We start from the raw sequence: 22,144 nt of genomic DNA on the forward strand, positions 1-22,144 counted from the left end.
AATCTGATTTATTGCCGCAATGAGCTTGCTTGCTCTTCTGTCCCTTAAGAAAAGTTTCCTTGTGAAATGAGTCTTAGGGCTCTTGTGCTTTTTATGACTTTTGGATACTTTGATAGCAAAAGCTACGAACGGAGACTGTTATATGCAGACAGTGAATTACAGTATCACATTATGCAAACATTTACTGGCAAAACAAAATGCCACACCCCCATTTATATCTTGGTACAAAGGGCAACTATTTTAAACTTTGTCCTCCAATTATACAGACATACATTGCTACTGGTGACAGCGATCATAAACCCCAAACATTCCCAGCACACAATCTCAGCTATTTGTTTTCTGATTATTTTTGCCTTTTTTGTAGGTATGTGCTTGTAGATTTGGGTATTTTGTACTATTTGATTCAGTCTACATTACTGATGTCATGCACAAGCATTGTATGTTTACTGTAAAGCACATGTACAGCTGTGATCAGCAGTATATTTGCTTGACTTAAGAATGAGTTATTGACATGAGTTGCTGGAGACAGACAAGTTATGCTGGTTGTTGAAGACTTACGCTAGTAAGAGTCTTGATTCACACTGATGCCAATGTTTTGTGAGAAAAGCAAGTATGTTAACAGGAAAACACAGAGCCTTGTATTTTACACCATAAATAGAAATTTAAATTCTTAGATCTCTCCCAGATTCACCAAAAAATAACCTTCAAAATGCTCCATCTACAATGATTGAAACTACAACCAAACCTAGATTGGTCAGGGTTTTTTCTTTTTAAATTATATTTTCCCAAAACGAAGTAATCAATGGTTACAAGTGCTCTGTGTGTATGTGTGTGTGTGCTCATTCCATATATACAGTAAGTGAATTCACATCCCCTTCAACACACCTTCCTCACAATAGCACACGCTCCAAATTTTTCAAAATGCAAAGTAAGGGGTTTCAGGAACTTTCAGGAACTCTGAAAACAGTTGGAACGAGGAACACGAAGAAGGCTAACCACACCAAACAGACGGTGGGAGACCTGCCCCCCCCCCCCATTATGAGTGACATTACGGGCCGACAGGCTGCTCTACATGGGGTGGGGACGGAGCGGGGAGAACAACATCCTTTCCACAGTTCCCTGTCCGTGTTCTGTAAATCTAGAAAAAGCCGTGAGAATCAGACTGTTGCTGACAAAACTCCCTGATTCATGTTCTCACCTATAGGAATGCAGGGAGGGGGGGAGAGGGGGTGGGGTGGGGTGGGGGGGGGCAGTTGGGGCAGAAGAGGTTCCAGATGTGAGCGAGGGAGGGAGGAGGTGGGCTGAGGCGGGGGAACAACGGGCTGCTCGCATTTGAGTGAATGTCGATCCCCTTCTCTGTCTCTCTCTCTCTATTTCTCTCCCCCTTCTCTCATTCTCTCTCTCTGGCTCCTCTGCCCTGTCTCCACTTCTCAACTGTTAATACTTAACCTATTAACAATTAGCGCGGTGAGACTTTGCATGTGTGTTTTATGGGAGTTCAGTAGAGGGCCTCTAAGATACGGAGTCAGTTGAAACTTAGGGAAGCCAGCAGAAGCAAGTCCTCTCCGGATGCCCCTGTGAAGGCTCAGACATGTCCCAGGGAATCTTCATCTCCAAGGCGCTGGCTGTGGCCACTGCGGTGGTCACCCTCTCCGCCGTGGGCTCCGTCATCGCCATGATCACCCTGTTCCAAATTCAGATCGACCTGAGGCCTCCCGTGCCCCCGCCGACTCCGCCCTTGACCACCCCGGAGGCGACCGGGCCGCCGCCGAACTTGAGGCTGCCCACGAACCTGGTTCCTGAGGAGTACAAGGTCTTCCTGCAGCCGTACCTGTACGCGGAGGTGACCAACGTCACCAACCAGACCTTCGCCTTCTCCGGGGACTCCACCGTCAAGTTCCACTGCGTGAAAGCCACCAGCAGGATCTTCGTCCACTGCAAGGACCTGAACGTGACCGCCATGCAGGTGACCGACGTGAACGGAACGGTCCTCCGCATCAAAGAAAAGACCTTTCTGGACGACGGGAGCAATTTCTTGGAGATTGTGCTTCGTGAGCGCATGAAAGCTCCCGGCACCTACTACCTCTACACCGCGTTCGAAGGGGAGATGCTGGATGACTTGGCCGGGCTCTACGTCAGTCAGTACCAGGAAAACGTGGACGAAAAACGGTAAGGCCACTTTTCATTAAGGAATGTGTGCTTCGTGCTGCTCTCCTGTGTTTTGAGTGTGCGAACGCAAGCGGTATTCACACATACCAGCCAGAGGGGATGAGGATTGCAGTGTAGCGGGATGTCATACGCTAGCAGCCACACAGCCCTCCGATTACATGCTCCAAATTACACCTCGATAGATTACCTTAAATATTTCTTTCTTCCGCATGTGATTTTTCAGTATAGTTATCACGGTTTGTGATGAAGGGGGAAATGGAAATCAAGAGAGGGAATGCTCTGCTCCTGTTACTGGTTTTTGGCAAACTGACATTGTTGTCCCTAGCCTTAGGACAGCATTGTGATTTACCAAATGGTACCAGGGACACTGTGTTCTAATTCCATTCTGAACGTGCTTATGATGGAAAGACCCGTGTGGATTTTGTGGGCCAGTTTTCTTTCCATCAGGACATCCCTGCTGTGTTTCCCCTCCCTTCAAAAAGAACAGACGCAGATACCAAATAAATAAGAGGGAGATTATTTGTATACACAGTGCCTTAAATTCAGAAATGCGAATTACAGACATAATAAGCATGCTATTTTGTATCCTAGATTTATGGTTGCTAGCCAGATGCAACCTACAGATGCAAGAAAGGTTTTTCCCTGTTTCGATGAGCCAGCTATGAAAGCTGTCTTTCACATAACCATTATTCACCGAGCAGGAACCACCGCTCTTTCCAATTCAAAGGCGACAGGTAAGAAAAAAATTGGCAGTACTTGTATTGTGAGGCGCTGCTATAAAATGCTTTTCATTCTTCCAGTTGACTGTCATCAAATGTTTTACCCTTATCCTACATGTATTACGAATATTTAATTCATGTGTAATTTCACATTTGGATCAGTCCATCACATAGTCCAATAGGCAGCAAACAAATGTTCTCATTCTGACCTGGTCTTTGCAAACTCTCTCAAATGTGTTGGCTGAAACAATTAACCTCTTGTCCATTTTATTTTTAAAGCTTTCTGCACTGATTCATATTTTCACTCTCTATAACAAGGCTCTCCGATAACGGAAGAAATCGACGGGGAAATGTGGTATATTACTGAATTCCATCCAACAAAAAAAATGTCAACCTACCTCTTAGCCTTCGTTGTGTGTACCTTCGACCCGAAAGAAACCACCTACCTGAGGACTGCAATTCGGGTGTGTTATCTTGTTTCAGAAATAATATCCTTTGGGGCCATTGCATGGTCTATATCAGGAGTCCCCAATCTTATCCTAAAATGGCCGATGTGGTTGCAGGTTTTTGTTTTAACCCAGTACTAAGACACCTGATTCTACTTATCAAGGTCTTGATTGAAGACCATGATTAGAGAATTTGTTGGATTAGGTGTTGTGTTGCTGGGCTAAAACAAAAATCTGCGCCCACATATTTATGTTATCCCACAATATTCTCAGATCTTCTTTTTTTAAAAATCTGTTGTGTTTGATCCTGCAACTTGCACATACACATAGCTAATTTTAGATCAGGGAATTAAGTTCCAGCAGGAATCGCAACACTAAACATTGAGAGAAGGGCCTCTCAAAAGAGGCTTTATCACAGATAGACATGAACTGGGTCCGTCCATAATCTCGGCAAAGCATTGAGTTGATGTTGCGCGAAAGGCCCTTGAAATATACACATAATAAGTGTCTTTTATTCTTTTGCAGACATGGGCCCGGCCTGAAGCAATAGAGGCTGGACATGCCGACTATGCACAGGCTATCACTGGAGATATACTTGCCGCATATGAAAAGGTTTTTCAAATAAACTACCCGTTAAGTAAACTCGGTGAGTCCTGTTGTGCGTAGAAAACATTTAGACAAGGTTTTTTTTATGTGTGGTACAGAAAGTGAATTTCACACTCTTAATTTTTGTTTGCAAGCATAAGTCAGATTAAACAAAGTTTTGGCATCAGAACTGTATCATGTAGAGTTTACTGTATCATGCATTTAAGTACAGTATCTATTTCTACTAGTCCTCTTTGTGTATTTTACATTGGTGCTGCACTATACATGTTGATTCCTCATTCCTTTGAGATCCTTTGAGAACTGTACATATCACTAAGGAATCAAACACTCTTCATATGTACATTCAGATTATAGCTGGCGTTGTTATTTTTAAAAAATTGTTATTAAAATAGTACTGCTGAAAAATAATTCAAAGCTTTAGTCCCCGCTTAACTGAGCTAACCTCAGTATTTTGCAAATGCTTTTGAATAGTTTCATCTGGGGCACCTCAAGTTACAACAACAGTTTCCTTTTTAAAAGAATGATAGTCATAATGAGGACATTAAATCCTGTTTTACAACAACTTTGCTTTGAGTCATTGGGCTGCATCGTTAAGGGAACACCTTACAGATGTGACACCACGCTGGTGTGGTCACGTAATTAACTATTTAAAATATTGCTTTTCTTTGTGTTTTTTTTCCTCTTCTTCTTTTGCTAATTAATTCATGATTTTATTCGCCGTAGATCAAATCGCCCTGCCTGACTTTGCTGCGGGGGCCATGGAGAACTGGGGTCTGATCACCTATCGGGAAACGGCCCTTCTGTATGAAGAAGGGGTCTCCTCCACATTCAACCAACAGTGGATTGCCACAGTCATCGCTCACGAGCTAGCTCATCAGGTACACCCGATTTAGCGACTGTGTAGACTCTGGGAACAAGTCACAGTGACCTCTGAACACTTTATCATACTATATCAGAAAGGAGGGACTGCCTGCCATCCATAAAATTCAGTTTGTCGTTCAGTCAAATCTATGAACATGCAAATTTAGTAGCATTTGTAAATACATTTGCGCCAATGTTGTAGCCATTCTCCATAGCCATAGTTGACAATGATGGTGTTTTTTTTTTTCCAAAATGGAAAACAGTGGTTTGGAAACCTGGTCACGATGAAGTGGTGGAACGACCTGTGGCTAAATGAAGGATTTGCGACGTACATCTCGTACCTCGGCGTGGACAAAGCCAATCCCACCTGGAACACAGTATGCTACCCGCTTGCGTTCACGTTTTCAGAGTGCGTGGTGTAAGACATCTTCCAACCGCACCCTCTGTGCTGTCATCTGAGGGACTTTGCATTTTGTTTCTCTTTACAGAAAGATCTGATGGTCCTCAATGACATCCAGTCCGTCTTTCAAGTGGACGCCCTGGCCACCTCGCACCCCCTCAGCTCCAGAGAGGAAGACGTCCAGACGCCTGCCGAGATCGGCCAGCTCTTCGATTCCATCACGTACAGCAAGGTTCTGGCCCGATCGGCTCGTCCTGTTTTTTCTGAATACAAGTTTGCTTCACAACTTAGCCATAACCATAAGGCTTTTGAATCTGCCATTGGGTTGACCAGTGTCGTGGTCTGGTTATGATCACATCGGAGTAGTTTGTGTTGCTATTCATTTAGGTGGATTTGCGTTGCCTTTCAACTACTTGGAAAATATATTGCACTCATTTGCTATTTTGTCCATTTGCCATTTGTAGTACATTTTCTAAATCCTTGCATATAAATATGCAAAATAAGTAATAGATCATTTGTTAAATACTATATAACAATTTCTAAAATATACCATTATACACATGTAGTAACATTACTTATAGTAAATTATAGTAAAGTATTAAAATGTATAAATATTGTTTAAATAACCACTTACCATTTTCTTTTTATCTTAGGGAGCTGCCGTGTTAAGAATGTTATCTGATTACATTTCTGACGATGTCTTTATAGAAGGCCTACGTGTAAGTATGATTTAATCAACCATTTTCATAACAGATGCCCATTTATCCAGGATGATTCATTAATGGGGTTCAGATCTATTCAGTGACTATTCAGAGGCAGACAACGAGTGGGGAGACACAGCATGAGAGAGAGGGGTGGGGGAGAGAGAGAGAGCTGTGGCATATTAGTCTTTCTTGTCAAACTGCAAAAAACAAGTTCTGTTACCTTTCTGAAAAAGTGATTTTAAAAAATCATGGTTTTTCAGTCTCATTCATTTCAATGACTCATAACACAACACATTTACATACAGTGATATGTGCGTATGCAATATATTCAAAATCAGTTTCTTTATTTTTTTCAAAGACCTATCTGAAGGCTAACGAGTACGGTAACGCTGATTACAAAGACCTTTGGAGCCATTTACAGCAGGTAGGATAACAAACCGCACTGTTGCAAAAGCCTGTTGTTTTTGTCTTTTTTCCTGTTTTTGGAACTGAATAAATCGTACAAGTGTCCATGCTCGTAATCCTTAGGGCACTGAAGCGTTATTGTGAAGACATGAAGAAATTTTGTTTTAGACTTTAAAAGAGAATTAGTCTGACTCACAGGATATAGACTGTGGGTATAAGCCTGCCATTGGCCGACTATTTCAGTCGGAATTCTCCTCCCCTTCCGCTATCTGCGTGTTACTGTTTTTGCAAGGGCACCGTCGCTGCATCCTGGGCTTAGCGCCACCCAAGACGACTGTGATTGGTTTAAAGAAATACAAACAAGCCAGAGCGTTTTTTTCCCCCAATATCGGAATGATAATGGGTTGAGCCAGACCTTTCTCCAGCGCTGGCACAGCGCTGAAATGAAGTGTGGAGATAGGTCTGGCTATGCGAGACTGAAAGAGAATAGTTCCTGGAGAATAATTTAATTTCCCTGAAACGGGTTTTTCCAGGCTGTAGACAGTAACCAGGGAAGGCAAAAAGTGGCGGAGGTGATGAAAACTTGGACTGAGCAGATGGGCTATCCCGTCATCACCATCAACACCACTACAGGGACCGTAGCCCAACAGCACTTCCTCCTCAACCAGACCTCACATTACAAGTAAGTCTTTACTCTGCGGAAAAAAATAGCAGATCATCATTTATCACGGTTCCCCAAAACTGGGGGTTCCGGAAACCCCCATGTGCCCGTGAATCAGTATTTTCAGTATTTTTGTCTTTTTAAAAATCTTTTTCCTTGATGAGATGGAGGATGACACTTCGTGTGCAGCTTAAGGGGCAGACATTCAGGCGTCCACTCAGTGGAAGGGGAAGGTGGCATTACAGTTGCACAAAGAGACGCTGTCATTCCAACCAGCTGAAACCTTTCCCTCCCTGGGTGACACAAGAGCCTAAAGCCCTATACTTGTGGCTGCCGGATAAAGGTGTCCACCATTTTATGTAGGTGCGGATCCTCAGCCGCAAGCTAGTCATTTTAGGGGGGCTTAATTTTTAGGAACCTCTGCCTATCAAAGCGTGGAGGTACTTTGAAGACCTTCAAAAGTGCCTCTCAGGGCAGGAGACGTTCCTCTTGCGGAACAGCTGACTGTCCACACCAGCCGTGCGCAAAGTGCAGTCGTCTGACTGAACAGCTGCACTGCGTCGACACGGCGACGTGCGTGTGACAGACTGAGCTCTCTCAGGCTGGGCCCTTTGGCACCAGGACAGGCTGGCGGATTGGGACAGGCTAGCAGATTGGGACAGGCTAGCAGATTGGGACAGGCTAGCAGATTGGGACAGGCTAGCAGATTGGGACAGGCTAGCAGATTGGGACAGGCTAGCGGATTGGGACAGGCTAGCGGATTGGGACAGGCTAGCGGATTGGGACAGGCTAGCGGATTGGGACAGGCTAGCAGATTGGGACAGGCTAGCAGATTGGGACAGGCTAGCGGATTGGGACAGGCTAGCGGATTGGGACAGGCTAGCGGATTGGGACAGGCTAGCGGATTGGGACAGGCTAGTGGATTGGGACAGGCTAGCAGATTGGGACAGGCTAGCGGATTGGGACAGGCTAGCAGATTGGGACAGGCTAGCGGATTGGGACAGGCTAGCAGATTGGGACAGGCTAGCAGATTGGGACAGGCTAGCGGATTGGGCAATCCGAACTAGGAGAGAGAACACACGGAATGGGGAGCAGGGGAGCGGTTTCAGCCGGGACGCACACGCTGAGAGCTGACCAGAAGCCCATATGGCTGACCCTGCGAAATGCTTCGGCGTGCTCCCCTGGAGATCGCAGGCTGGATTCCAGGCTCGTGATCACAGGGCAAAGCTCCCAGTGCAATGGCCGGATGGATGGATGTGAACAGAATGTCCTGGCCTCTTCCCTTTTTTTCACACCAGTGCTTCTGTGGTCACGGCAATTGGAATATGTATAATAGATCGGTCCTCTCTCCCTCTCTCTCTCTCTCTCTCAGCTTCCTGTGGCAAGTTCCAATAAGGGTTATGAAAACTGGTGGAAAAGTGGAAAAAGAACCGGATTTGCTGACAGTTAAAGGTCCAGGTGAGAAGAAAGAAGCTGTTTAAATTCAATTAAACCTCACCACATTTTGACTTCTATGTTGTGTTTCCTATTTTTCCATTTTTTTTTTAAGTATTTCTTTATTGATTTCTGACATTGTAAGTTCAATGATTGCTTATAATCAATTGGAGAAAAAGGTTACCTGACACAAGTGAAACTTGTGATGCTGGCCAAACACTGTAGATTGAATTTGCTTTTCAAAGACAGTGCCCAATGGAAGAGGTGTTAATTGACCTTAAGTTGCAAAGAGAAAAAGTGATTTCCCTCATCCTGATACCTGTCTCTTTCCCTAACAGTCTCGAAGACTATATACAAGGCCCAAGGCGATGACTGGATTCTGGCCAATGTGAACTGCACAGGATATTTCAGAGTCAACTACAATCCAGAAAACTGGCAGAGGCTCCTTCAGCAGCTGAACGACAGTCACAGTGTAATTTCTTTCAGCTCTGCCTCTTGTGAGCGCAGAAAGTTTTGATGTTTGTGTGCGAGAGGGATCAGACTAGACTAATATCCCACCAGTGGCATGGAGATTCATAAAAGGACTGAATGTTTTTTTCTTGTGTTGATAACTATAAATTCGCTCTGAAAAATCTTTCAGGTCCACTTTGGGAGCTACAGGCTGCCACAGGAATATTGCCAGCCCTGTCCCTGGTCATTATTCCTCCATTTTTGTCCATTCAAAATGTAAAGGTCTCTTACACCTTGGACTACAGTGTCCTGAAAAATTGATTTGCCTTAAAGTCAGCATACATGTATAACCAGTCAATGCTTGTCTATAAATTAGACACCAATGGAAAGCAGTTGTTTGAGCACACCAGTATTAGCTGCTTAGGTGCTCAATATATACAGTTATACGGTAAAATTAAAGTTTAATTTATTTTGTTTTCAGGACATACCTCTCATCAACAGAGGCCAGCTAATAGATGATGCTTTTAATCTGGCAAGGTAAGTGTAGTTTTGAGAAGTTCATTCTGACATGTTTCCTGAGTGAGAATTCTCCCAACTCTCTGGTGACTCTACGTTTTCAGGATTTGAGTCTGGTCCATGTCACTATATTCATAGAACAGTTCAGTCAAACATCCAAAATTTTACCTCCAGTAGATTTGTGAATTTTACTATCTTCTGTATCTATGATGTGAATAAGGTACATAAAATACAGAAAGGATTGGTGGTCTTCTTTCTTCTTTCCATTTTTGAGGATGTATAGCTTTTTTGGGATGTATAGCTCACACTGGGGCAGCAGTGTAGTATAATGGGTAAGGAGCTGGTCTTGTAATCTAAAGGTCATAGGTTCAATTCCCAGGTTGGACACTGCCCTTGAGCAAGATATTTAACCTGCATTGTTTATGCAGCTGTATAAATGGATGCAATGTAAATGCTACGTAAAAGTTGTCTGAGTCGCTCTGGATAAGAGCGTCTTCTAAATGCCTGTAATGTAATGAAATGGTCAGAGGCCATACAGATACTGTACCTTTACATGACACTGGGTTACTGTTTGAACTCAGAAGAGCAAACTACACACAAACACAATAATGTCATTCTTCAGATAGGTTTGTACTGAACTGACAAATAAGTATACATATATATGCAGGATTTGAGGCTGTGGTACAAAATGATGCAATGTCTGAGAATTATGAGATTGAGCAAGTTGCCATTATCTTGCTTCACCGCTTAAGCAAGAAGAACATGCTCATCGCAACATTTTCATTCTCGCTGGGTGTGTTAAATTTATGTGAAGAAAAAAAAGTCATGCTTGCTGAGTTTTGTTATTCAAAGTATAGGACAATTTCAAGTGCAGTCAGATCAAATCCAGGCCCTCGTTTTACAAGAACAAGTTTGCTGTTTTATGAAAGGCATTTGTTTGCTTAAAAATGTTATTAAAATTGCTGACGTGTCAAATGACAACATTTGTGTACTTTAATCGACAAGGTCAGTCTTTTTGTTTTTCTTGTTTGAACATTTCTTTCTCATGAGTAGCGTGAGGCCGAGGAGCGTTTTCCTGGAAACTGTCACGGAGAAAAAAACACGTTGAGAAACGACCCCAAGCATGGATTACCGCGCTGGATTTACTAACATGTGTTCTCTGTCTCTCATTCAGAGCCAAGTACATCAACGTCACGCTGGCCTTGAACACAACTAAGTATCTCTCCAATGATGTGGAGTACATCCCGTGGGAATCCGCCCTGAGAAACCTGGATTATTTCATCCTCATGTTCGACCGCTCGGAGGTCTATGGCCCTATGAAGGTGAGCCACTTCACCTGGAATGTTCTGGTGCCATGACAGTACTGCCTTTCATCAGGGTGCACCATTCACATCAGTACACCTCTTATTAGTGAAACGATAGGTGTTGCAGGGTTGTCCAGAGTTGCATTCCTGACTGATATAGTGATGGTGGAAGGAATCTTCAGAGTAACTCATCACTCATTTGTTCAGTTGTTCAAACAGACGTTCATTTTTAAACTGAACACTTGGCAGACCTCAAGTTAATGGATGTTCTGACTAGATTGTATCTGTGCCTCAATCACAATGTAAAAACTGTACAAGCAAAAAAAAATAAGACACAACAAAAGACATGACTACCCTTCATCCTGTTTCTAGGCTTACCTCAGGAACCAAGTGACTCCGCTGTATGACTATTTTGAAAATGACACCCTCAGTTCAACAGTTCCAACAAGTTACACAGCACAGTAAGTGGGATATTTTTCTGCAGCAGTCCGCAAACTCAGCCAGGCCGCCTTTTTAACTATTTTGTGCCACAGTTGACTGGCGTGGAGGGAGTTGGTGGGGGGGGGGGGCAGTATCATAATTAATTACATTTTAAACATGTTCTCCTGCATGTGGTTCTAACCCATTTGGTGTTATAGAGGATCAGAAGATACCTATGGCCATCCATTCATCTGCATGTGACTCTGAGGTTAGGAACTGAAACCCAACTACAAGGCAAAAAGTCCCATGGAAAATATTTATTTCCATAATTAAATCTCCCCCAGTGCTATTGAGTCTGGGGAGGGATTCCTGTAATGCATCAGAGCCCCCGGCATTGCCCAGGAAAGGAGGGGTTCAGTCAGCATTCCCTTTCCCCTGTCTTATTAGGCAATAATGACTCGGTCACGCGAGCCCCTGCCGTCTGCAGACAGCAGCTCCAAAATGCATGTTCCTCCAAAGCATGAAAGGCGCAGCTCGGCTGGGGGTTTGCAGAGAGACGAAGGGGTGTGCTTCTGCGGCGCGCACTCCCCAAAATTACTGAATTCTGCGGCGATGGGACAGGCATGCAATGTGAAAACCGAGGAATATAGTAAAATGGTGATACAAAAAAATTTGTTCCAAAAAAGAAAAATCCAGCTGATTCATGAACGTATCGTGTGTCTTGCAAACTGTGGGTCTACTGAGACTACAGCCAAATGGACCACTTCTATAATAACAGAGGTTACTCACTTCATTCAGCTAATTCTGCTAACTTTGGCCAGCCTTCCTTTCTGCTTAAAATGAGACTGTTGTTTTTTTTAAATCGCCACAGGCACAGCCAGATCAACGCCATCTCCGTGGCTTGCAGCAACGACTTACCCAAGTGCACGGAGATGGTGAAACGCGTCTTCGCCGAATGGATAGACGACCCAGTCAACAATACGTAAGCACTGAGACCAGTTTTAATGCAGTTCACTTACACAGGTTAGCAGAATTCTTAAGGCAAACGCTTACACAGATCGCATCACGAAGGCTCTATGGTAAAATGTGGAATTTTGTGTAATGCATTATTTTTTATTGCAATGAATTTACCCACTTAATGCAAAACACTGGGCTCAATGTCGGCACAATGTCATATTTGTATCTCAAAAATGAATTCTGTTGGCCTTGAGTATGGTTTGCTTTATGGCAAACAGCATGTGGCTAATTGTTGGACAATACTAATGTACCGATCTCTAGCCAATGTAGGCTTCTGACTGACAGTCATGAGTTGTTCACATATTAGATTAACCTGTATGCGAATGTTGGTATACAACAGGTTAGCCAGGTGCTTCTGAATGCAAAACCATCCAACTGTTCTGAATTTAGCCTCCAGTACTGTACTACAGCTGGACACACACTAGATCCACCAACATCTAACACTGGGCCGTCTAGGTCATGTTTACATGGCGGCCTGCCTTAATCAGTCTTGTGCCTCCATTACCTAATTATCAATTGGCCAATGTATTTCAAAAATGTTTGAAGTAGCCAATCAGAAGCAAATCAACCAAAAAACGTTATCAGAAAGCATTATCAGGTGGCACCATACATTCATTAAGCATACCGAAAGACGCTGAGTTATATCTGTTGGCATGACGAGGAAATTTTCCCGCAAGTACAGAAAGTACAAGCCGAAAATGGCTGCCATGAGGTTTTGACGCATTGATGGTGTCGTCCTCCTCCTTCCAGAATCCATCCCAATTTGAGGTCCACCATCTATTGCAACGGCATCGCCACAGCGGGGGAGGAGGAGTGGGAAATAGTCTGGCAGCGGTACCAGGACGCCACCATCGCCACCGAAAAAGACAAGCTGCGATACGCCCTGTCCTGCAGCAAAGACATCTGGATTCTCAGCAGGCAAGAGCCGCGTGGGTTCCAGCGCACGGCGCGTTCCGCGATGACGCTGTACGGTTTTTACAACGGCTCCCCGCCTCTGACGTGTCACTCCGTCCCACAGATACCTGTCGTATACTTTGGACCCAGACAAGATAAGGAAGATGGATGCCGTCTCCACCATCAATTACATTGCCAGGAATGTGGCCGGGCAGAGCCTTGCCTGGGACTTCGTCCAATCGCAGTGGTCCTACATCAGCGAGGAGTTAGTCATCTTTTCTGTCAATGTCTCTGCCACCCCTGTCAAGCAGACCAGAACAGAGTTACTGTTGTTATCTGTGGTTGTATATATAGGCGTGTGTCCACTAATATTGTACAGTAAACTCCCAGCAAAACCTAGCTATAAATCCACATTAGGTCATTAGATTAGCAAACGCCATGTTAATAGTACCCATGACAAAGGTTGCTTAGGGCTATTTCCTGCATGGCTACATTGCTTTGCTTGTGACGCATTTGCTGAGACAAGCATATTAAATGATCTGTTTCCTTGCAGCCATAATAAAGTTGTTTGCTGGGACTAATTAAAGGCTTGTGGTTTAACAGCAGCGAAACTCCATTTTCAGGTATGGAGGGGGAATCATGTCATTGGGCAGCCTTATTGACGGAGTGACACAGAGATTCTCCACAGAATTTGAACTTCAGCAGGTAAAATCATTTTATGGGGTAGCTTAGCGACTTGCCCACTTGTCGGCTCTGCGTTCTCAACTTTCCTCCGTAATCTCTGTTCAGCATTCTTTCCCTCTCTTTTTAGCGATGTAAAAATGTGGGGCAAACGTGATTTTCCACGAGGAAAACAGAGAGTCTGTTACGATGAGGCTGTAGGTTCAGCTGTCGGGGGTGGGGGGGGGGGGGTCCGCCGATGTTTGTCTGTTTAACACTCACCCTTTCCCGTCGCCATGGACGCGGTGCAGCTGAGGCAGTTCCAGAAGGAGCACCCGGAGGACACGCTCAGTTCGGGGACCCGCGCTCTGCAGCAGGCCATCGAGAGGACTCAGGCGAACATCAAGTGGGTGAAAGAAAACAAACAGACCGTGCTGGACTGGTTTCGGGGACAGGCTGCCGAGAGCCAGGGGCTCTAACGGCGAAGCGGCAAAGACGCGCAGAGCAGAAACAGATGGGAAGTCCAGAGAGCCGTGCCACTTGAAACAGACAGCTGTGTTTTTGTCCTTTCTGAGGTTTCTGGAAATTCAGCTGGGTTCTGTCGCTCTTGAAAAGTTCTGGAAGTTGTTTTTTTTTTTTTTTTTAGAGAGAGAAACGCTGAAACTAAGTTAATGAGTTGGATTCATCACAATTAAACGACTTATTCAATAGATAATGTGCAATGCTGAACTTCTGACCATCTACCATGGGTCAGCCCAGGATATACTGTAGCACAATTCCTGCAATATCATGGGACCGGATTTTGTTTGTTTTGTTTGTGATTATGGAATAGCCATATTTTTTTAATTTATTTGTACTTAACCTTATACAATATGTTCATTTTAACCTTGGTCTTTCAGGAACCTTTTCAATAATGTTCACAAAAACAAATTCACACCTAAAAGACTTTTGGAAGTTGAATTAGCCTAAAATAACTGAAGTATGAAATTGGACACAGGAACCTTATTACACTGCATCTTTGGTTTTACTTGTAAATATACTAAATACTGCATACATATAAATACCTGATTGTAAAAAAAAGCTTTATAATAAATTTAATGTTATTAATGTTTTTGAAGCCAATTCTTTCATTACTTGAGCTGTCTAAAACTTCATAATTTGCTGATTCCTGTCAATATTTTAATATAAAAAGATAAACTACTGAAACAACTGAAAGTTTACTGGACATATTTCTCTGCAAATTAGGCAATATATCTTTAATGCACAACAAAAAACAGGTGGTTGCAGGTTTGAATCCCATCAAATCCATACCTGGCAGATTTCAAAATCCCAAGAAAATGTGATTTAATCTGTCTGCCAAAGAAGCCACAGCCATGAATTTATAAAATCCAAAGGCCTGAATAACGCTTGTTTGGGAAAAAGCCGCAAAAGTGGTCTGCCAACTGGCTTCTAAAAGCAAACTAGTCACAAAATAAATACAAGTAAATTGTGTTATTTTAACAGAAATATTTTTTTTAACTAACGAGATTTATTATACACACAGTACTTCAGCAACAAAGCTAACAAGCATGGCAAACACTGGGAAAGATGGGAATAACAAGATGAGCAGAAACAAGCGACTCAAAACAAGCGGCTCAAAACCAATAAAACTCAAGTGCAAACAATGATAAAAACCAACAGTACAATAATGACACAAATCCCACAGAAGAAAGGTTAGACTAAATAACTAAACAAGACACTAACACTAATTAAATCAATCGTGCAGTGAAGCCCCATGACAAAGAAGAGAAACCAAACATACACAAATTGGGAACCGTAGGAACGGGGAAACAGGCAGTCTCTGACCATCTCAAAAGGTGAAACCGTGACACAGCAACACCCTGGTGCAGTGATCTTCATTCCTGGGGCCTGTATCACAAAGTAGGATCGCTGAGTTACCTGGAAAACCCAGAACTCTGCCAAGTCTGGAACATGGAACAAAGTCAAATGAGCTGTTCCGGGTTTTACTCAGTTCAGTTACCCAGGTAAGGATCATGTAATCTTGCTTCGTGATACAGGCCGCAGGTCCTGGTGGGCCACAGAGTCTGCTGGTTTTTGTTTTTGCCTTGATATCAGCAACCAATTCAGACCCAAGAAACCAGGTGAGGTGAGTTGATCAATGAAATCCCGAGTAACAACAAAAACCATCAGATTCTGCGGCCCACCGGGACCTGGGGCTTGTATCACAAAACAGGATTTACTGAACCTCTGGAGTAAAACCTGGAACAGCTCTTTCTACTTCGTTCCATGTTCCAGATTTGAGCGGGTTCCGGGTTTAACTCAGTGCAGCTATCCAGTTAATCCTGCTTCGTGATACGGACGGCCAGAAATTAATCATGGTATTAAAACAGATGAAGCAGAAGATAACTGGTGAAATCACAATGTGAGCTGAACCACTGTGAGCAAACAACCCAGCCAATATAATAACCAAACCAAGATAAGAAAGAGATTGAATCACGCTGAGCGGCTAGATCAGGACAATTGTTAGGGACATCGGGCACGCACGTGATCTTGTTGCGACACAATGTTCAGGTGAGCCAGGGATGCACGTAGCACGGAATTTTGGAAGTGCTCTGGTGGCCTCATTAAGAGGTGGCTTGTTTGGATGGCTCCACTGGAATCCATTATATCTTTGTGAATGCTCAATACTTCACTCCTCATGTATGTGGTGTTCTTGTTTAAAATGCAGTTATTGATTACTGCTTGCTGAGGAAGGCAGTGGTGTCCTTTTTTTTTTTATTAATTCTCCACATATAATGGATGGCGGAGAGCCTGACGGACTACTGCAGGCTGTCTGCACTTGACCTGATTTCTTTCCTTATTATTTTGGCCGATTATAGTAAATTGGGATGAATTCCTCACTTTGGGATTGTTTTTGGGGAGTGCGCACTGATCTCCCATGACCCATCTCCCCTGACTGATTGACTGACCTTTTCAGCTTTATCTTTAAATTAATATTGCTGGATCAATCTCATTATTCATGAAGAGATGGCAGATCATCTATGTCCGTATATAAATGGGGTGTTTTTTAATATTTTTTATCTGTATCGGTACGATAGCTAAAATAACTTACTGGATGTCTAAAAACTACCTGTTTTTTCCATAAAGCTTATTCTAGCTGTAGCAATATTACCCATGAGTTAGCTTACAACCACACTGGCCAAAACCTACAAGCATCTGCAAATGTTCGTGCAAAGAACTATATACAGAGCATAGGTCAGCAATAACTCACAATGATATTATCCAGATATAAAAACCTCAGTTTTCTGGTTGTTGTATGTAAAAATCTCTTTATTGCAATTGCAGTAAAAAAAATACTAGATAATATGACTCTTGCCTGCCTATTGGCACTGTTGCACAAAAACCTTATCCCCAAAAAAACAGAAGATCCAGGAACAGTGAACAAATAAATTCAACTATGAAGTTAAATTTTGGTTTGGTCACAGTGTTGATCTGAACCGAGTATATTAGTTGCGTTATTATGACACTATGCATAGTTATAATGAGATTATGTATACATCTCTATGTATTGGCATGACACAGCAATATAAGCTGGCAGAAAATATGTCTGCATGTTGAATAATGTTCCATTAACAAAATTGCCAGCAGCCTGTGACCTCCTCCTCGGCCTCCAGCCCATGCAGGGGTTTGTGGGTAATAGTGTGGTGTACTCTCTGCACTGGAAGCCACTGTGTGTGCCCCGGTCCTGCTTCCTCCAGGAGTAGCACCTCCCATCTCAGTCATCCTGGAACAAACAGAATACAGGTTTCTCTGTGAGTGGGCCACGATGCATTCATTCTTCTTCTTCTTCTTCTTCATTAATTTGCTTAGCAGATGCCCTCATCCAAGACACCATCAGTGTTTGTCTTGTTCAATGCTCCATTCACAAAGCTATTTACGAAAGCAATGCATATTGCTGTGTGTTCAGTGAAGCAGGTCAGGCTAATGACTTCTGCTGAAAAACAACAGACACGGCCCACCTGGGACTTCAACCTGCAGCCTCCAAGTTACGAAGGCCCAGCTACTAACTATTATGCCATGCTGGTGTAGCTGTTCAACATGGCTAGTCCTGAGCCGCACACAGACAACAGGAAGGCAGGACCACTCCACGTGTGGGCAACTGAACATATTAGTTTCTGAAAGGTTCCTGATGCCGGCTGGCATAAAAAAAGCACGACAAGCATGCCATTTTAGAAACAGCGGACAGAACGTGGCTTGTTCTCTGGCCTTACCCACTCCTCGTCCTCCGCCCCCTCGCCCTGGCCGCCCCCCGTCGCCCCGCTCCCCCCGCCGTCTTTGTTCGCCATTATCTTGTCCGTCCAAGAGGCTCCGGCGTTCTCGTCTCCGGCGAAGTTGCACTTGGTCACCGTGCCTCCGTCCACTTTAGCCAAGGAAACTGGGGAAGAGACACACCCGTTAAATGACAACCGTTACTGTTATTCAAGGAAACTGGGGAGAAGGAGACATTCAATGAGTAATTAATGCATAAATCCAGGTAATTCCAAAGGGTTCACAAACTTTTTCTTGCAAACATAAGTAGCATACTTAAGTAGCTAACTTATTTTGTTTATCACTAAAATGAACCTATTGAACCCATATTTTATCAGGAACGGCAGTTGTATGTAACTATGGAGATTAGATAGTGCCCTCCATGCCCACCCAGTGATTAACAGACATAGCACCAGCAGGGCTGCATGTGTGCCTGGGTGTGGGCATGGGCAGACGCAATACTTTTCTACCTGATAAATATCAATATGGATCAACTTAACCAGTCCACAGCACTTCAATGAGTGAATCAAATACCGTAATCGCTACAAGTACAGTCCCTTCAAAGGAGTAGATTGGACTTGTATCCTAATGACTTGCACTGACAATACATTGTATTTGATGTGATTTTTGGCCCTCATAGACCTGTCCCATTGTTGGCACATGCTAGCACATGCAAAACACACACTACAAGTCTCCACTTATTCTCACTTTGGGCTCCACCAGTTAGTCCAGTTACTACACTGGAGCACTACTCAAGACAGCACCCTGCCTGACTTTTAATTTCTGTATTTCTTACACACACACACACACACACGCACGCATGCACGCCTAAACACACACACTACGCACACACACACACACACACACACACAGACACACAGACACATATGCTGTCAGGAGAAAAGACAACTGTGGGCGAGCCCAAATCCCCCTTCCAAACAAAACACTGTTTACGTTTAAGTAAGAACGGGGAAGTTTGTGAATGCAGAGCCAAGTGCTTTCGGAAAATGATAAGTTAAACAAAAAATTTAAAACAAAGAAGGAAAAACACAGGAAGCCCCTCGAGACAACTTACAAATGAAGGGCCCGTCTCCTCTGGTCTTCAGGCGGACGTCCTGGCCTTGCTCCAGCTCGGTCTTCTGCATCTCCGCCTCGGGGAGCCAGAACGCCACGGTCCCGCCGGGGGCGTGCCTGTCCGTCACCTTCACGAGCTCCGCCTTGTTCACCGCCGCCTTCAGATCCTCCTCGGACAGGCGATCCGTCTCCCCTTTGGCCTCCACCTCTGCCCATCGAAAAAAAAGCAGGCCACGCGTCCTGAGGGGAGGTCACACGGCGCGGATCCGCCCGCCGTACCACGCGTTCGGGGACGCACCGAGCGGGGTGCACACTCGGATGACGGACGGACACGTAAACCAACACGGGTGGGTTTTTTTCGGCTTTGTATGAGGTGCAGGTGCAGGTGCGCGAGGTCTGGGCACAGAGACGAAACGTGTGGCTAACCATTCAGCTCAGCCGATGCTCCAGGAACAAAGGCCTCAAACTCAGACCACATCCTCTCCCACAACCCCGCTGGGTGCTTCCATTCATTTCAGTTACATACAGGTCACTGCCTGCACACCCAGACTGCATTTACCTTTAGGCACGTAACGGACGCTTTCAGTCAGAGCAACTCACAAGTGCTTACATACAGGTCTAGGCAACACACAGTGCTGATGTCATAAGGGTCATAGCCGATAACAGTAGTCAATTAATCTTACAACACAACACTAGATGAGGGACAAGAGAGAAATGGAGAACTATGTAGTTTATGTTCTGTAAAAAATACTAATAAACACAATAAATGAACTCTGTTTAATGGAAAAGTACTTTAGTGCTGTGGTGATAAGTTGTATTTGTCCACTTGCACACACAAACAGACATTGCTGATCCATGAAGACCTTTGTCCTGGAAGCGCTAGAGTAGTGGAGATTTTCACTTCCTTCTTTCACATTCAGTTCTGTCCATTCAGATCTACAGTGTATATGGTCAAGAGTTTAAATGTTCTAGGGATACAACACTGATGTTACCCTAAGATACAGATCATTCCACATGAAAACAATGAAACACACCCAATTTTCCCTCATGTTGTGCATGTGCCACTTGTGTCACTTGCAACAATCCCAATGCTCAGGCAAGATTTACACCTGCATCTTCCAATACAGTATTGTGATTTGTACTAGTTTTCACTTCTTATTTGCTATATCAGTGTCTGTATCATTAATGTCCCTAAGCAGCATCCTCAGAACAATACAAAAATTGTATATGCATTTGGGCACTTCTCAAATCAATGACTGTTAACAAAAATATATGTGTCTTCTCAGATTTATTTAATGACAGAAGCCCTACATTTAACTTTGATGGAGACAAACGGTGTGCCATGAGTGCAAAGATCTTAAAACTTCCGAAATATTCAACCGTTTTTGTAATGACATGCAAAGAAGGGGGTGTGTGCATATCATTGATGTCCGTATTTGGAGGTGTATTTTACGTCTCCGTTTAATGCTTACTGAAAGATGACATCAGGTAGCCAGTGTTGACCTTCCTGGTGTCACTGAAGTTCGGCTCGACCTCGTTCCCTTTCGCATCAAACTTCCTCCGATGAACTCGATTGGGCTTAATGTACAGAACATAATAGCGATCCTGCCAGGAGCAAGACAAAATTACAGATGAACAGAAACTGAACGTAATTCCACGTAATGTATGCGTATGAAAAAATGAACAATATATTTAAATGGATATATAATGGTTGATACACACACCCACATTTGTTAGGTGGGCTGAATGCAGACTTAAAATACCCCGAATACCTTTTCGTTGCAGTCGTCAGTGATTACGTGCCGTGAAACATCAACCAAACTGCCCTCCAAGATGACACCAGGACCACTGTAGATCAGAAAAAAAATCAATGCAAACTTTGGTTCAGTTGCACATTCACACACTAAGTATAATATCGGTGCTCTATTTAGCTAAACGTGGTGTAGCCTATCTAATTAAGCGTGTAACGATAAGGAACAAGCGGACGTTTTAAGGAAACCAACTGACCACCTTTATGAAATTAAAGACGAGAGTAAATGCAAATCATCATCCTTAAATTGGTAGCTAGTCATAGCTAATGTTAAATTACATTACTTTACAAGCTAGTCTACTATGTAAACTGTTTGGCCAACGGTGAACATGGGCAGCATGACAGCTCATGACAATACAAAATAAAACCTAGTTAGAAAATTAAGTAATGCCATTACCTCTGGTAGGTAGATGGCTGCCACTTGCTGTTTATTTTTTCATTGTTAACAGGTTTATTTTGCAGCGCTGTGTTTTGATAAATTCGACTCATTGTAGCTCGTTTGATTCCCTGCTTTGCTTCCCGCAACAAACTTTCCGTTTATTTCCTGTTCCTCTACGACCGTCAACTGGGAAGTGAACACGCCTAAAAGAAATGTTTTCTGGTGTATGTGTTTGGTGCATGGTCAGGAATTACCACGATTTAAGATATCCCTCTTAAGGTAAGTGAAATAAACTTTTTGTCCATCCACTTTATTTTAAGGCTCCAAAAGAAGGTACCAGAAAGAAAGAAATCAAATTGGCCACCCCCTAATTCAGCCATCATGGTACACCCGAACACGGACCAATTCACTGCATGTTTTTTCGGTAGTGCGTGAATAACGCACTGATCTCAAAGGAGTATAATGAGCTGACTCCAGGCACAAACTGGCAACTACATACAACTTAGGAAGAGTTTGAATCACTATATCACACAGCTACATAAAATGGCACCGAACGCTATTTATCTAAAAAATGAGGCACAGCACTTCCGTTCTTGTTCATTTCTGTGGTCTTGTGGTAAGATATTTAAACTCCAACTGAATTCGTTGCAATTGTCCCAAAGGATATGGAAAGGGATGTTTCCCGCAATCTGTTTCAAATATGCACGTACCTATTTTTTAATTTATATTTTTGCCAACAGAGATGGTTTAGTTCACAATTGTTCCCTTAAAAGCGCCACATACATGAGATCATGGATTTATTAGAAATAACTGGCTACTGGTTTATTTGCAAAGCCATTCCAAATATTTGGGTGGACTTATCTCACAACAGTATCAACCAGGTCAGGCTCATAGTAGCTTAAGCCTG

General features: G+C 43.5%; 2 protein-coding genes across 2 annotated transcripts; one reads left to right on the forward strand and one right to left on the reverse strand.

Moving 5' to 3' along the window:
- The first annotated feature begins 1,305 nt into the window (after positions 1–1,305).
- anpeplb (alanyl (membrane) aminopeptidase-like b) lies at positions 1,306–14,777 on the forward strand. Its single transcript, XM_064313849.1, has 20 exons — positions 1,306–2,169; positions 2,761–2,903; positions 3,207–3,352; positions 3,860–3,980; positions 4,664–4,818; positions 5,065–5,178; positions 5,290–5,433; positions 5,855–5,920; positions 6,264–6,329; positions 6,844–6,992; positions 8,344–8,429; positions 8,744–8,877; positions 9,337–9,392; positions 10,546–10,693; positions 11,048–11,136; positions 11,967–12,077; positions 12,863–13,030; positions 13,131–13,271; positions 13,630–13,711; positions 13,978–14,777. The coding sequence occupies exons 1-20, from the start codon at positions 1,592–1,594 to the stop codon at positions 14,143–14,145; spliced, it is 2,865 nt and encodes a 954-aa protein (XP_064169919.1). The 5' UTR covers positions 1,306–1,591; the 3' UTR covers positions 14,146–14,777.
- Positions 14,778–16,975: 2,198 nt separating this feature from the next.
- Positions 16,976–22,102, reverse strand: arpin (actin related protein 2/3 complex inhibitor). Its single transcript, XM_064313858.1, has 6 exons — positions 21,256–22,102; positions 20,821–20,896; positions 20,521–20,653; positions 19,050–19,256; positions 17,938–18,101; positions 16,976–17,450 (listed from the first exon to the last, which is right to left on the reverse strand). The coding sequence occupies exons 1-6, from the start codon at positions 21,345–21,347 to the stop codon at positions 17,442–17,444; spliced, it is 681 nt and encodes a 226-aa protein (XP_064169928.1). The 5' UTR covers positions 21,348–22,102; the 3' UTR covers positions 16,976–17,441.
- Positions 22,103–22,144: the final 42 nt, after the last annotated feature.

Source organism: Anguilla rostrata, chromosome 16 (assembly GCF_018555375.3).
Source record: "Anguilla rostrata isolate EN2019 chromosome 16, ASM1855537v3, whole genome shotgun sequence".
NCBI classification, from domain to species: domain Eukaryota; kingdom Metazoa; phylum Chordata; class Actinopteri; order Anguilliformes; family Anguillidae; genus Anguilla; species Anguilla rostrata.

Excerpts from the sequence above, each read along its gene's own strand:
- anpeplb (XM_064313849.1), top strand. The coding sequence starts at position 1,592 with ATGTCCCAGGGAATCTTCATCTCCAAGGCGCTGGCTGTGGCCACTGCG. Across the intron at positions 5,179-5,289 it reads CCAATCCCACCTGGAACACA|AAAGATCTGATGGTCCTCAA; the intron begins GTATGCTACCCG and ends TTCTCTTTACAG. Across the intron at positions 6,993-8,343 it reads AACCAGACCTCACATTACAA|CTTCCTGTGGCAAGTTCCAA; the intron begins GTAAGTCTTTAC and ends TCTCTCTCTCAG.
- arpin (XM_064313858.1), bottom strand. The coding sequence starts at position 21,347 with ATGAGTCGAATTTATCAAAACACAGCGCTGCAAAATAAACCTGTTAAC. Across the intron at positions 20,897-21,255 it reads CAGCCATCTACCTACCAGAG|TGGTCCTGGTGTCATCTTGG; the intron begins GTAATGGCATTA and ends TCTGATCTACAG. Across the intron at positions 19,257-20,520 it reads CTACCTGATGTCATCTTTCA|AGGTGGAGGCCAAAGGGGAG; the intron begins GTAAGCATTAAA and ends TTCGATGGGCAG.